The following is a 15,939-nucleotide window of genomic DNA, read 5'->3' as shown; positions in this document are numbered from 1 at the left end:
TCAAGGTGACATAATTATCCTAATCAGTTGTTCTTCCTGGTATGCCAAGACTGAGACTGTCTAAGAGGCATAAACACTACTGTAGGCCAGTGCCAAAGAATTAGGAGCTAGGGCATATAGGCAGTAACTTCTCATCACCCATAAATTGGAAGAGTAGAAACTTTCAACAGATTCAAAACACAAAAGCCAGATATACCTGGAAGACATCTCTGAAAAGTACTTGCCATAAGCAATTTACAAGCACCAGCTCAGGAATTAAACTAAAAATAAAAGAAAATAAAGAAGATACTTAAGCAAGATGCAAGCCCAGACTTCCAGCTCACCAAAGAGAATCCCATGGGCAATGAGGTGGAACAATTAGAAAGCCACCCACCTGAATGAACTCTTCTGTTGTGGTAACAGCAGAAGTAATAAAGCACAGGAATGAGGCTCTAGAAAAAAATCAAATCGGAAATAATTTCTCAGATAACTACACAGATGGTGACCATAATGGAAGATTTTTTAGTAACTCTAAATCAGATACAGATAAAAAAATAGAAGAGCTTAGGAAAATGATGGAAACTATGAATGCCTAACACAGAAAAGGAATGGAATCCATAAAACAGATTTGAACAGAGATGCGGGAGATTAAAAATCCTATCGGAAATATACATAGCAGAATGAGCCACTGTGAGGACAGAATATCAGATAAAGATGACAAGATTTTGATTAGTGATCATAAAATCTAACAAGGGGCCATGAATCCACAACCCACTTAGATGATGTACAGAATAATGTAAGATTAACTGGAGTCAATGAAAAAAGCAGGAGACAGCACAAATGACATAAAAAACTGGTTCACAGTAGTCACAGAAAACTTCCCAAGCATGGAAAAAGTATTTGACATGCAGATAAGTGTGGCATACATAACTCCAATTAGCCATGACCAAAAAATTAAATCTACACCAAGGCATACAATAGTCAAGATTCCAGAAATTCATCACAAGAACAGAATATTAAGGGCTGTTAAGAGAAAAGAAATCAATCACCTATAAAGGAAAGCCCATCAGAATCACAGTAGACTTCTTAATACAAACCCTTGAGTCAAGCAGAGCTTGGGATGAGGTATTTCAAGCTCTAAGAGAAAACAACCTCCAACCCAGATTGATACACTCCAATAAAACTAACTTTCAAAATTTATGGAGAAATAAGATGCTTCCACGACAAAGAACACCGAAGAAATTCATGACTGCCAAAGTAGTACTCCAAAATGTTCTGAAGGAAATTCTAAAAAGAGGTAACAAAGACTATAACTCCATTAATCTCAACAGAATGAACCCACCAGGCAAAGCAAACAATTACATAGAGAAAGAAAAATGGGAACTAACAACAGGAAAATAATATGACAATGACAAGTCAACCTATATCAGTTATAACCACCAATGTAAACGGTCTCAATACACCCATCAAAAGAAACAGAATGGCAGAATAGAACAAGAAGTAAAATCCAACAATATAGGAAACATGTTTAATTCAAAAAGAAATTCTTAGTCAAAAGATGGCATCAAAGGATACTCCATGCAACTGAAACCTGAAAAAAGCAGTTTACAGGGGGCAATGCACACCTGTAATCCTAGCACTGGGGAGCTAAGACAGGAGGACAGTCATGAGTTTCAGGACAGCCTGGGCTACCGGGAGACCATCTCAAAAACCAAACAAAAAACCCCAGAGGTACCTATTCTATTTGCAAACAAAGTGGATTTCAAGCCAAGACTGATGAAGAGACACAAAGAAGGTCACTATATCCTTATAAAGGGAACAATCCTTGCCAAAAAAAAATTCAGGGTGACAATCCAAAAGGAAGGGAAAACAATCATCATAAGTATACATATAACAATTACCACTGCACCCAACTATATAAAACAAATACTAACGGACAGAAAAATCGAATAAGCACTAATACAGTTATAATGGGGGAGCTCAATACCCCACTGCTACAAATAGATCAACTAGACAAAAAATCAACAAAGACATACCAGAACTGAAACAAACTTCTGAACAAGTGAACTTACTAGGCACTTACAGTGTTCCATCCCACAACATCAGGGGCTGGAGGTTTAGCTCAGTAGCACAAGCACCTGCCTGACAAGCCCGAGATCCTGAGTTTGATTCCCAGTGCCAAAAAAAAAAAAAGGAAAGAAAAACAGAGTGAGCTCAAATAAACAACCTAATGTTGAACCTCAAGCTTCTAGAAGAACAAGACAAGATCAAAGCTCATATGAAGGAGGAAACTATAGAATATAGCAGAAATTAAAGCAATAGAGACTAGGAAAATAACACAAAGAATCAACAAATCAAAGAGTTGGTTCTTTGAAAGATAAAATTGACAAACTCTTAGCCAAACTAATCAAAAAAGAATAGGTAAGACTCAAATCCATGCAATTAGGAATGAAAAGGGTGTTAAATGAAAGTTTTGTGCTAGTAATTTTCTGAATGTTTCATATCTATGTCTTATACTCTGAACAATTACTGTGAATATAACAATATACAATGTGTTGATTATTATTACTCTTCTACTAGCCTGTTTTGAAACTGTTTTACTGTTTTTTTCTTATTTTGTTTAAAATTTTTAAAAAAAGGACTAAAAGGTTGAAATCACAACAGATCCTGCAGAAATCTAGAAAATGATCAATACCTACTTTGAGAACCTGTGTTCTTTTTTCTTTCTTTTTTTGAGGACCTTGCTCTGTAGCCTTGAACTCATTATGTAGCCCAGTCTGGCCTTGAACTCACAGTAATCCTCTTGTCTCAACCTTCCAAAGGCTGGTATTACAGGAGCATGCCACCACAACTGGCAAGAACCTGTATTCTAGTAAGATGGAAAACACTGAGGAAGTGGACAGATTCCTAGACACACATGAATTACCAAAGCTGAATCAAGAAGATATAAAAACCATAAAAACCATTATCAGTCAATGGAAATGAAAATGTGATTAAAAACTTACCAATAAAAGCCAGCTCTTGATGGATTCACTGCTGAATTCTACAGGAAATTTAGAGAGAATCTAATGCCATTATGCCTCAAACTTTTTAATGAAATTGAAAGGGAAACAATACTGCCAAATTCCAAGTAGCAAGCATTACCCTGACACCAAAACCAGACTAGGATCCAACCAAAATAGAGAACTACAGGCCAATCTCCCTAATGAACACAGACACAAAAATCTTCAATTAGATAATGGCAAACAAAATGCAGCAAATCATCAAGAAGATTATACACTATGACCAAGTGGGATCCATCCCAGGGATGCAGGGATGGTTCAACATATGCAAATCAATAAATATAATACATCATATTAACAGAGCCAAGGACAAAATCCACATGATCATCTCAATAGATGCAGAAAAGGCATTTGACAAAGTCCAATACTCATTCACAGTAAAAATCCTACAGAAAAGTAAAACAGATAATCTTCTCAGTATGATAAAAGACATCTATGACAAACTAACATCTATGACAACCATCACACTAAATGGACAAAAACTTAAAAGTTTTCATTCTAAAATCAGGAACAAGTCAAGGATGTATATACTATCACTACTCTTATTTAATAAATTTTGGAAACATTAGCAGAGCAATTAGACAAGGATAGAAAAGGAAGAAATTAAATTATCATTATTTGTGGATAACATGATACTCTACAAAAGGCTTCTAGATTTAATAACTAAATTCAGTAATGTAAACCAGGTATGGTGATGCCAGCCTATAACCCCAGCACTTGGGAGGCTGACGCTAGCCTGAACTGCATAGTGAAACTATGTCTTAAAAAGGCAAAATACTTCACAAATTCAATAGTGTAAATACTCAAAATTCAGTAGCTTAAAAAAAAAACAAAAAATAATCAATAGCCTTCCTGTACACAAACTCACTGAACGAAATCAGGGAAACAAACTTCTCACAATAGCATCCAAAAAAATGAAATACTGGGCTGGGGATTAGCTCAGCAGCATAGGCGACTGCCTTGCAAGTGCATGGTCATGAGTTTGATCCCTGGGACTGACAAAAAAAAAAAAAAAAGAAAAAGAAGTATCTAGGAATGAATCTAACAAAGGAAGTAAAAGATCTTTACATGGAAAACTACAGTACTCTGAAAAAGATTAAAGAGAGTATCAGAAAATGAAGACAGGCATGATGGTACATGCCTGTACTCCCAGTACATGGGAGACTGAGGCAGGAGGATTATTGCAAATTTGAGACCAGTCTGTGCTACAAAGTGAGCTCAAGGCCAGTCTGAATTGCATAGTGAGACCCTGTTTCAAAAAGACAAAAAAAAAAAGATATCCCTTTTTCTTAGGTAGGGAGAAAAATATAGTGAAAATGGCCATACTTGCAAAATTTCTATACAAATTTCATGCAATTCTGATAAAAATTTCAATAGCAGGAGGAATGCTGTGAGTTTAAGGCCAGCCTGGGCTACAAAATGAGTTCAAGGACAGTTTGAACTGCATAGCAAAAACTGTCTCAAAAAAACAATCAAAGCAAAATAAAACAACAGATGTACACGTGAGGATCAAAAGAATAGATTAGCAATTGCAAAAATAACTCTAAACTGGGGCTGGGGTTTTAGCTCAGCAGCATAAGTGCCTGCATGTGTGGTCATGGGGGCTGGGGATTTAGCTCAGCGGCATAAGCGCCTGCCTTGCAAGCAGGCAGTCGTGAGTTCGATCCCTGGTATTGATTCCAAACACACTCGGCCACCTTATCTTTGACAAGGAGACAAACATCTTCACTGGAAGATAGCCTCTAATAAGTGGTGCTAGAAAAACTGGCTTTCCATATAATGAAGATTAAAGCAAGACTCATATCTTTCACCATGCAATAAACTAAAATCAAAATGGATCAAAGATGTAAATATTAAAAAGGAACATTAAATCTGCTGGAAGAAAGAATAGGTAGAACTCCTGAAGACATTGGTGTAGGCAAAGACTTTATGAACAAAACCCTGAGTGCGCAGGAAATATCAGAGTCAACAACTGGGATCTCATCTTAGTAAAAAGCTTTTGCACAGCAAATCACCAAGAGTGAAGAGACAACCATAGTGGGAAATTTTTGCCAGCTGTTCCTCAGACACAGGACTAATATTTAAAATATATATGGAGAAAGGAAAAGAAAGTGCTCTAAAGATTATAACTGCATATATATTTAAGTATATAAAATAGATAACCATATTACTGAGTTGGATCATTGAACAAAACTGTTTCCAGTCTCACTGTCTGAAAATCCACTTTATATGCCTTAATTTTGTAACTTGAACAACTATTTCTAAGATAACAATATGTAATTTATTAACTAGTGATTTCCTATTGTTTGTTTTCTGAAATTCGGCATAACTTGTACCCTTTTTCTATTTTTTTTCTTTTCCTCCTTAAATAAAAAAAATAGAATATATAGGGAACTCAAAAGTCAGACCCCCCAAATTTAAAGATCCAATCCAAATGTGGGCATGTGAAATGAATAAACACTTCTCAGATGAAGTAGAAATGGCAAATAAATATATGAAAAAAAGTTCACTGTCACTGGTCTTTCAAGAGATGCAAATTAAAACAATGCTGAGTTTCCATTTCACTGCAGAAAGAATGGCTATCATCCAGAAATCAACCAACAACAGATGTGGGGAAAAAGGAACTCTTCTCCACTGCTGGTGGGAGTGCAGACTGGTGCAACCATTGTGGAAATCAGTGTGGAGATTCCTCAAAAAACTAGGATTACCGGGCTGGAGGTTTAGCTCAGTGGCATAAGTGCCTGACTTGCAAGAAGGCAGTCTTGAGTTCGATCCCCGGTACCGATAAAAAGGAGAAAGACAAACAACAACAACAACAACAAAACAAACTAGGATTACAGGTCCCATTCAATCCAGCTATTCCTCTTCTTGATATCTTCCTGAAAGAATGAAAAGCATCACAGCACAGTGATATATGCACCCATTTTTTTTTTGTCTTTTTCCTTTTTATCGGTACCAGGGATTGAACTCACGACTGCCTGATCACAAGGCCGGTGCTTATGCTGCTGAGCTAAATCCCCAGCCCCTTATGCATCCATGTTGACAGTGGCACAATTTGTAACAGCTAAATTTTAGAAACAACGCAAGTGCCCACCAACCAGTAAATGGATAAAGATATAAGGGTTTCTTTGTTTTTGTTTTGGTACTGTGAAACAAACTCAGGACCTTGTGCTTGCTAGGCAGGCATTTGCGTCACTGAGCTATATCCTCAGCTCAGATGTGTGTGTGTGTGTGTGTGTGTGTGTGTGTGTGTGTTAATACAATGGAATTTTACTCTGCCACAAAGAACAATAATCTTTTGTTTAATCAGATTTTATTACTACATTTCAGATATGTATAATGAATTACATTCATCATAGAGAATTTGCACCTGTACATGACACAACTTATTTTTCTCCATTCTCCTAACCTCTCTTTAACCCCTCTTCCTCTCCCCATTTACAAAAACTTTGTTTCCATATTTGCTCATTTTTTTCTTTTCCCTTCTTTCCTTTCTCCTTCCCCTCTCCCGTTCCCTTTGAACGTTTTCTCCTTATTTGACAATATTTATTATACATTATGGCTCTTACGTACACTTTTAGTTTCTCACAACAAAGAAACAATGCGGCATTTACACACATGTCCAATTTATGTTACTTAGAAGTACAGTCTCAAGGTATATCCATTTTCCTAGAAACATCTCAAGTGTAAAAAATGATACTCTCGATGCACCTTGAGTCCATACTCCTTAAGTGACGTAAGTGGCCCAGGCTGGCCTGAAAATTGTGGCAATCCTCCTGCCTCAGCCTCCCAAGTGCTGAGATTTCAAGTGTGCACCACCATGCCTGGCTTAGACATTGGGAAATAAGAAGAAAATGTTCAAGCCAGAAGGGGAACAAGGGAGGGGGGAGGGGAAAAGGAAGTTTGGGACAGGAAAAAACGAGTAAAAGGAAAAAAAATGGAAAGAAAGCTTTTGTAAATAAGGAGGGAAAGAGGGGTTGGAGGGAGGGGAGAACAGGAATAAAAGCAGCAGCAAGATATATATCATGTACAGGTCCAAATTCTCTGATGAATGGATCATTATGTATATCAAAATGTATCAATTTAAAAAATTTTTAAAAAAGAAGGGTTTGGTGAAAGAAAGGTTCTTGCTGTCTGACAGCCAGGAAGTGGGATGAGGTGGGGGGTGGCAGGAGAAGGAAAGAGAGATAGAGGGAGAGATCAAAAGCAAGGGGCTGGGGGACTATAAAAACATGAAGTCCCCAAGTCACATCCCCAAAACCCACTCCTTCAACTAGGCCCCACCTTGTAAGCTTCCTTCATTTTCCAATAATGTCATCAAATTATAAATCTATTAAAAGACTAATCCACTAATGAAGTATCTTCCAAAAACTCATCAGCTGGCCCTGAGAGCCACTTTAGATCCAAACATTAATGTCTCCCTGCTTGTCTCTGTTTCTTTCTGACTCATATTCTTTCCTTATCCTGCCAATCTTAACAAACACAAATTATAAAGTCAAGTGGTTAAGAACAAGAGCTCAAACCTATTTATTTACTGCCCAAATCCAAATCTTGCCCCTTACCTTACTGTCTGTGTAACCTAGATGTGTCCTGTCTCCTCTCTTAGCCACCATTCTCTCATATATAAATTAGGGAAAGCGACAACCCCTAATATTATGGCTTGCATGTAGATGTCCCCCAAAAGTGTCATGTACTCACAGGTGGAGCTTTACGGGAGTGACTGTATCATGTGTGTGTGTGTGTGTGTGATACTGGATCATGAGTGCAATACTAGATTAACCACTTAATTGGATTAGCAGGGTTCTAGGTGTGGCTAAATAGATTTGCTGAAAATAGAATATCCACCCTGGGTGTGAGTGGTACCAAACATATGACAGTCTATATGGAATAAAAGCTTCCTGTCAGAATGCCATGGACTGTTGATCTTCTGCCACACCACCTTCTCTTGATGCAGGCAATCATGGATTAAGACCTCTACAAACTTTGAGCTAAAATAAACCTTTCAGGCTGGGGATTTAGCTCAGTGGCATAAGTGCCTGTCTGGTATGCGCCAGGTCATGAGTTTGATCCCCACCACGCACACACACATACATACATAAATAAAATAAAATAAAATAAAAAAGAAGAAAGCTTTTCTCCTTTAACTTGCAGGTGTCAGATGTTTTGTTCCAGCAACAAGCAAGTAATTAAGGCACTTACCATGTAAGATTATTCTGATAATTCACAGAAGAATATGTGCAGACAGTGGCTGCAGTGTTAAATTTCTATTAGCTATTCATATGTTACTCTGATGTCAATAAAATGCTTTAGTTATCCTAGTAGACACATGAGCATCCTGAGGCTGGTCTTTCACTATAACTTTCACTATAACTTTTTATTTTATAACTTTCACTGAGTCTATCTTTCACTATAACTTTTATTTCAAAAAATTTCAAACCTAGTTTTATATATTTTTGGGCCTGTTAGTAGGGTCTGTCTGGTTGTTAACCTGTGTTTATGATAATAACTTGATAAAGATTTTTATAAAATAAATAAATCTGACACTGGCAAAAAACAAGAAAGAAAAAACAGGTGTGGAGGGGAAGGAGAAAAAAAACCTGATATGTTATGTACATGTACCATTTCCCCAAAATGAATGCAATCATGTACTACAATAAATACTACTAATACATACTAATTAAAAATAAAAATTTAAAAATAAATAAATAAATAAAATAGATAACAACCATTGCTTATCTAAAAAGCAGGCAGCAAATAGCCATCAGAATTACGTGGAAAGATTTAGAGAAGAGAAACAGAGAAAGAGAAGTAGGGAGAGAAAGGAAAGAGACTGAAAAAGAGACTCTTAACCCTTGAAGAATTCTGATTCAGTAGGTCTGGGCTGAAGCCTGAGAAGCTGTTTAAAAGCTACACAGATGCTTCGATTTGTGAACAATTCCTTGAAGTAGTTTTGTTATATTTATTCCCAATTTGGAACACTAAAGAGAAATTAGTGAATTAAGAAAAAAAATACAAGACAAATCCTCCTCCCCCCAAACACAATACAGAACAGTTCAGGGCCCAGATCTTCAGATTTAAACAGGAAAAAGATATTTTTCTGTTCATTGATACTAAGTTTCATCTTCCATTAGATGAAACCAGTTGGAAAATCCCTCATTGTCATGGGCTCTTTAACATCATTTAAGTTTTGTTACTCTTAATAATAAATGAGGTCTAAAAAGGAAAAAGTGAGATCTACAAATTTTAAAAATAAACTTCAATAGTTAAACAAAAAGAATACATTTAGGGCTGGGGATTTAGCTCAGTGGCATAAGCACCTGCCTTGCAAGCAGGTGGTCGTGAGTTCGATGCCCGGTACCGATTAAAAAAAAAAAAACATTTAACATCCATACATTTCTCATCTGGATCCCATTAACATTTTGTCACCCCATTTGCTCTCACTTTCTCTACATATGAACATTCTGTCAAATTATCCTCAGATACCATGACACTTTATCCTTTCAGACTGTGTTTTCCCTAAGAACAAAGACATTTTCCTCTAAGAGCTATCATACCATTACCACTCTGCTATAGATTGTGTGCCCCAAAATTTATATATGAAAACTTCATTGTCAGTGTGATAGTGGGCATTCTCCTTCTTTTTTTGAGACCAGGTCTCACTGTATAGTTCAGTTTGGCCTTGAACTCACAGCAACCCTCTGGCCTCAGCCTCCTGGGTGCTGGGATTACAAGTGTGCACCACTGTAATTAGCTGGGGTTTTTAAATAAGGATGCTCATCTGAAAGTCTCTAAATACATTGTGAATCTGAAACATTTCCAGCCCTAAGCATTTCAGATAAGAAATACCCAACCTCAATTAAGAGGTACTATCATTAAGAGATGATTAATATGTGGAACCCTCAGAGGTGGGATCAGAATCCTTGTTTAAAAAAGTTTGAGAGGTAGGCATAGTGGTACATGCCTGTGATCCCAGTACTTTGGGAGGCTGAGGCAGGAACGTCAAGAGTTCAAGTCCTGGATTACAGTGAATTTAAGGCCAATGTGAAGTAAACAAATAGGACCCTGTCTAATAATAATAATAATAAATAAAAAATAGCTTGGGAGTTTACTCTTCTGTTTTTCTGCAACATGAAGACACAGTATTCATTCCATTCTTATTTTTTTAAAAAAAGAATAAAAACGATACAGAATTTCAAAACAAAATAATACATTAACAATGGTTAATATATTGTGTTTTGTTATCTTCAAAGTAGTAGCTCAACTGGAGACTTAGCCCATTGTTGTAAAGCCCTGCCTGGCAAAGCACAAGGTTGTAAGTTTGATCCCCAATACCAAAAAAAAAAAAAAAAAAAAAAAAAAAAAAAAAAAAAAAAAAAAAAAGAAAAGAAAATCAAAGTAGTAGCTGAGCTCCTTTTCTTTCTTTCTTTCTTTTTTTTTTTGAGACAGAGTCCTGCTATGTGGCTCAGGCAGTCTTTGAACTCACTATATAGCCTGGGTAGCCTGGAACTTGCAGCGATCCTCCTGCCTCAGCCTCTCAGAGTGATGGGATTATAGGTGGGCAGTACCACACCATTTCTGAGCTCTTTTATTCCTTCTACAATGTGTGGACACAGCAAGAACCTTCTCACCAATCAACCTCTCAATGCCTTGACCTTGGACTTCACAGCCGCCAGAACTGCGAGAAATACATTTTTATTCTTTATCAATTACCTAGGCAGTGTTACTCTGCTATAGTAACACAAAGATACATACTTAAGTAACCTAACACTGATAGAGTACTAGTGTTTAAAATTTTATTACTATTCATTGTTGTTGTTTTTGAGGCAGGGTCATGCCATGTAGTCTAGGCTGGCCTTAAACCTGCAGCAACCCTCCTATCTCAGCCTCTCAAGTGCTGGGATTATAGGTATGCACCACCAAATCTGGCCTCTAAAATTTTATTATTATTATTTGTGGTACTAGAGATTAAACCCAAAGCTCTCTACACTGAGAAATGTCCCTAGTCCTTTTTACTATTTTGAGACAGGATCTTGCAAGTCATGAAGTTTCCCCAGCTGAGGTCAAACTTGGGATCTTCCTGCCTCAGCCTGTCATTTCTGACATGCACCACCATATCTGTTTTTGTTGTGTCTGTTTGTTTTCTTTTTTGGAGACAGGTTTTTGCCATATAGTCCAGGCTGGTCTTGAACTCATGATCCTCCTGACTGAGCCTTCTGTGTGCTAGTATTATAGGCATGTAGCACCACTAGAATATTATTTCTATTTAATGTATAATCCATAATCAAAGTTTTGGTGCCATGTCTTAATTTTTTTGTGCTCACAGTGAACAGCAAAGGTGCAACTGAGTAAACAAAAATGAAAAAAGAGAAAGTGATGAGAAATCAAGGAAACAAATGAGTGAGCAAGAATACAAACAAAGAAGCAAATAAATGAACACTACTACCATTATCCTGATTAGCATTGGGATGTTTAGACATCATTATAATCTAACTGTACAGGACTGTAGCTATAACTTTACAGTGCATCAGATAATTATATCTTACTAGGTTATATGCTGTAATAGTATAGTATAATTAGGGCTGGGGATTTAGCTCAGCAGCATAAGCGCCTGCTTTGCAAGCACGGGTTCTGAGTTTGATCCCCAGTACCAAAAAACCAAAATAGTATGGTATAATTATCATTAGAGTGAATACCTTCTGATTATTCACTATGATGTAGTTATGCAGTTTATATGAATTTCCCTATTTAATCCTCAAAATAACCCTAAAATACCAATGAGGTTTTTAAAATTTTTTTGAGACAGAGTCTGGCTATGTAGTACAGGCTGTATTCACTATGTAACCCAGGCTGGCCTTGAACTCCTGCAATCTTCCTGCCTTAGCCTCCCAAGTGCTGGGACTCACTGTTACAGTTTATAGCTGGATGTCCCCCCAGAGCATCACATGCTCAGAAGCTAAGGCTTGCAGGTGCTTGGATTATGGGGTGTCACAGCTGGCTTGGTGTTGAGAAGTGGGGTTTGGTGAGAAGAGGCAGATCATTGTGGGTGTGACATGGGAGGGCAGATCTTCCTCCCTTCACTTTCTGCTTCCTGGCCAACAAGATGAAGCAGATTTCTACTGCCCAGGACCTTCCACCATGCTGCTGACCATACAAAGACTAAAATTTCTGAAACATGAAACAAAATAAAATTCTTCTTTAAACTTCAGGTGTCAGGTATTGTGTCTGAGGGATAAGAAAGCGACCATAATCTCTAATTTACAGGTAAAGAAACTGCAGCCCAGTAGCTGAACTAGAATCTGGAAAACCTTGCTGCTCAGTCTATTGAGGAAGGGTACTGGGAGGTACGGAGTCACTCAAGGCTAGAAAGGTGGCTCACAGAGCAACACTCCAGGGCACTGCATACTCACTGTCCTCTGAGGGCCGAATGTCCACGCGCAACTGCAGGTAAGGTTTGGAGGCGGTGGTGAAAGCTATGCTGAGGTCCCAGTCAGACAGGAGGGACAGGTAAGCTTCCTGTCCTAGCCGTTCCCGGGCCAGGTAGCTGATGCCAAAGTTCTTCTTCCTAGACATAGGATTCAGGGAGCTCTTAGAGCCTCTAGTACCTTGGAAGCCTCAGAGACAGTTTCTACAACAAGGAAGGTAATATGGAAGGTACTGAAAACAACTTACTACTATCTGCTGGGTACTACTGCTAAGGATTGTGGGCAGTCCAAGGTCAGGTCATTATATCCAGTTTGTTACACAAACATAGAAACAGATACACACCTGCTTATATCTGGAGGGCACATTGAAAACTGGTAAAATGTTGGTCCCCTCTAGGGATGGGAACAATGTAGTTGAGGGATAGAAGTGGGAAGAAAGCAGCCTTTCTATTACATAAAAAATAAAGCAATGTGCATGTTTGTTAATTTTCACAACAAAAATGTTTATGCCCAAAAGTCAAATAACTAAATATTCTTGAGTTATAGTTGTGCAACTATGCAAAGAAGTATGTTGTCTGATAATTACTGCAGAAACATCCTAAATACCCATCAATTCTGTACTGTTTAAATTTGCTACCATTAAAAAATCAACATCTTATTTATTTTGTGCATGTAGTCCTTCAAAACAACCATTATCACAAAATAACCATCACATCTATCCCCAAGAGAAACTAAATTTTCAGCCATCAGTTTGGCAAATTTTATAATGTTTCATAGTAGCCACTATTTGTGAGGGCATAAGGGAAACATACATTTTGTTTGCAGCTTAGCAAGTTGTAAACTGGTAAAACTTCTGGACAGCATTTTATACATAACCATTGAAAGTTTAAAAAGCACATACTAGTCCAGCAATACCACTGGGAGGAATTTATCCTATAAGCAAACTTCCCCATATACCCCAAGATAGACAGGTAGGTAGACAGTTCACTTTTTACTGTGGGACTTTTGTAGTATAAATAAAAACAAACTGGGCATGCTGGCACATGTCTTTAATCTCAGCACTCAAGAAGCTGAGGCAGGAGGGCTGCTATGAATTCAAGGCTAATCTGAACTATGCAGCAAGAACTTGTTTCAAAAACAAAAAAGAAATACAAACAAACATAAACTCTATCAAATAAGCAAAAACAAAAACCAGACAATCTCTGTTCAGGTAAGTGGTCCACTGGCTGGTCTCCAGGATTCCCACTCACCCGTTCAAGTCAAAAGCTCTGATGAGGATGTGCTGTAACACATCCAGCGAGGTGATCTGGGGATCTACAGCAAAAGAGCGGAACTCTGGTGGCAGGAAACTCTCACATTTCTGCAGAGAGAAGACATGGGTAGGCTATGAGTGTCACACCACTATGGTGAAGACTGAAGGAAGTGCAGAGTGATGGAAGGCATAGCCAGAGAGAGGGTTGGGGGCAGATTGAGTTAGGAATTCTGGTCCATGGCAAAGACTCTGGCTTTTGCTCTGAGTTGGGGAAGCCATGAGCACTTTCTACGCAGAGGAGGGTTGTAGCCTGAGTTTGGATTTAACAGGATCTTTATGGCTGCTGTGCAAACATACTGGGAGGCAAAGGTAGAAGGGGTTCAGTGAGGAGGAAGCTACTCCAGTAGTGCAGGCATCTACCCCTTCTACATCACTTCGGATATGGCTGGCAGCAGCATGTGTAGTCTGGCCATAAGTAAAGCAGTCCACCACACCAACAAATATGGCACATCTATTTACAACAGTCTTTGACTTAACTCTCTTTAAAGCAACCAGAGTCCCCAGCAAATGGAACCAAAGGGCTCCAGCCAGCTCCTGCTATACTGTAGTAGTACCAAACTTTTACAAGTTACCATGAACACACCCTCCCCCAGGCCTTTGTGTGTGCTGATTCCTCTGCCTGGAACGTCCTTCACACTTCCATAAGTTGCCTCGCTCACAGCACAGACACCATCTTTTTTTCTGAATTTCCAAACCTCTACCTTAGAAGTCTACACTTAAGTCATCGGTTACCCTCTTCTCATCACTGCCAATGTCACCACCTCAGTCACTACTTGTGGGAACTTCTGCAACAGCTTTCTTTTTCAGAGCACACACCAAAGGCCCCTCGACAGCTGGCCCCCTCTGACCCCCGATTTACTGCCTACCACTCTTCTCTCACTGTTCCACCAATATGGTAACCTACAGGAGCATGCCGAGCTCACCCCACCTGAAAGCCTTTGCCCTTGTGGTTCTGTCTTCCCCACCCATGCATACGACTGACTGCTGATTATTCAGGTCCTTGCCCCTTCAGTATTTCCTCTGGCGATTCCTGTCAATCTTGGCTAACGCGACTCCCTAGTTCATAACCTTTTTCCTTATTCTCTCATAGTATTCACAAGTATTCACAAAGTATCTTATTTAGCAGTTTGTCTCATCCCCAAAAGCACACAGACTGAAAGATTGGCACCCTCCCAGAATGCATTCTCAACATCTATTAGTTGGCTGACTTCAGAGAGACCCTTTGAGACAGTAATAGCTCCCCAATCATTAGGGAACCACCTCTCTATGACTGCGGCCCCTCCTTCAACAGCCCCGCCCCTCCACAGAAGCCCCACCCATCCACTCCACAGGACCCCATCTCTCCATTTTCTATCCCACTAGGACCTGTCCCTAAATCCCACACCCTCAGTTCCCCCATTACCCCGCGCTCAAGCCTCAACCCTCAGGTAACGCCCCAAATCACAGGTCCCATCCGCCATCATAAGTCAGTCATCGCCTTTCTCCCCTGAGAAGTCTGGGTAGGTTGGCCGACCAACCACCGGCCTCACCTTGACTCGGACCCGTACCACCTCTCGTTCCTCCTCCTCGGCCACTGCCGCCGCCTGGGTTCCTCCGCCTGGCGCCGGCGCTCCAGAGCCTGCCAAGTCGGAGGACCCGGAGGCCGTCGCCATCCCGCCACCCGCGGCAGGGTGACAACCGTTGCCCCCCACCACTGCGCGAACCTTACAATACGGGAGCTCGCGAGCCCCACCTCACGCCTCAGCGCAGGCGCAGAGAGTGCCATACGTCCCTGCCTCCTCCCCTCCCACCTAGCCCTGGCCGAAGGCCGTCACTGCGCATGCGTTAATCTTCTTCTTGCCCGAAGCCCTGCCCTCCACAGCCGGGTATTTTTTTTCTTTTCTGACGAAATACTGGCGCTCCCTTAGTCCCCGCCTCCCCCAGTCAGATGGCTTATTTTGGCAGTTTACTTCCGGTGTTGGGGATCAGTAAGTGGGAAAAGAAGCTGCAGCGCGATGACGTCAATACTCCGCACTCCTCCCCAAATTGACCTGGTCCTTTGCTGATAGATGATGTCATCTGTTTCAAATACTTGTGACCATTGCTTTAAGTTAATCCGCAGGATGTAAATGAAAACCTTTCTCCAGGGTCTTTTTAAGACTAATTTACGTCTTGTGAAAGTTAA

The 15,939-nt window shown here is 39.5% G+C and overlaps 1 protein-coding gene across 2 annotated transcripts in view; it reads right to left on the bottom strand.

The window, feature by feature from the left end:
• Positions 1-15,547, bottom strand: part of Tbc1d25 (TBC1 domain family member 25) — a 29,657-nt gene extending 14,110 nt beyond the window's left edge. The window contains exons 1-3 of one of the 2 annotated variants that reach the window (XM_003462583.5): positions 15,305-15,547; positions 13,714-13,823; positions 12,449-12,603 (exon numbers count right to left, since the gene is read on the bottom strand). In XM_003462583.5, the coding sequence (XP_003462631.2) occupies positions 12,449-12,603; positions 13,714-13,823; positions 15,305-15,427 (388 nt within the window). In that variant the 5' untranslated portion in view covers positions 15,428-15,547. Of the gene's footprint in view, positions 1-12,448; positions 12,604-12,806; positions 12,911-13,713; positions 13,824-15,304 lie in introns of those variants that run through there. The other variant, XM_063245801.1, reaches the window with a different exon arrangement.
• Between the last annotated feature and the right edge of the window lie 392 nt (positions 15,548-15,939).

This window comes from Cavia porcellus, unplaced genomic scaffold (genome assembly GCF_034190915.1).
Source record: "Cavia porcellus strain 051 isolate PalLab524CR breed Dunkin Hartley unplaced genomic scaffold, mCavPor4.1 scaffold_3, whole genome shotgun sequence".
In the NCBI taxonomy this organism is placed as follows: Eukaryota; Metazoa; Chordata; class Mammalia; order Rodentia; family Caviidae; genus Cavia; species Cavia porcellus.
This window is presented reverse-complemented; position numbering and strand designations above follow the sequence as displayed.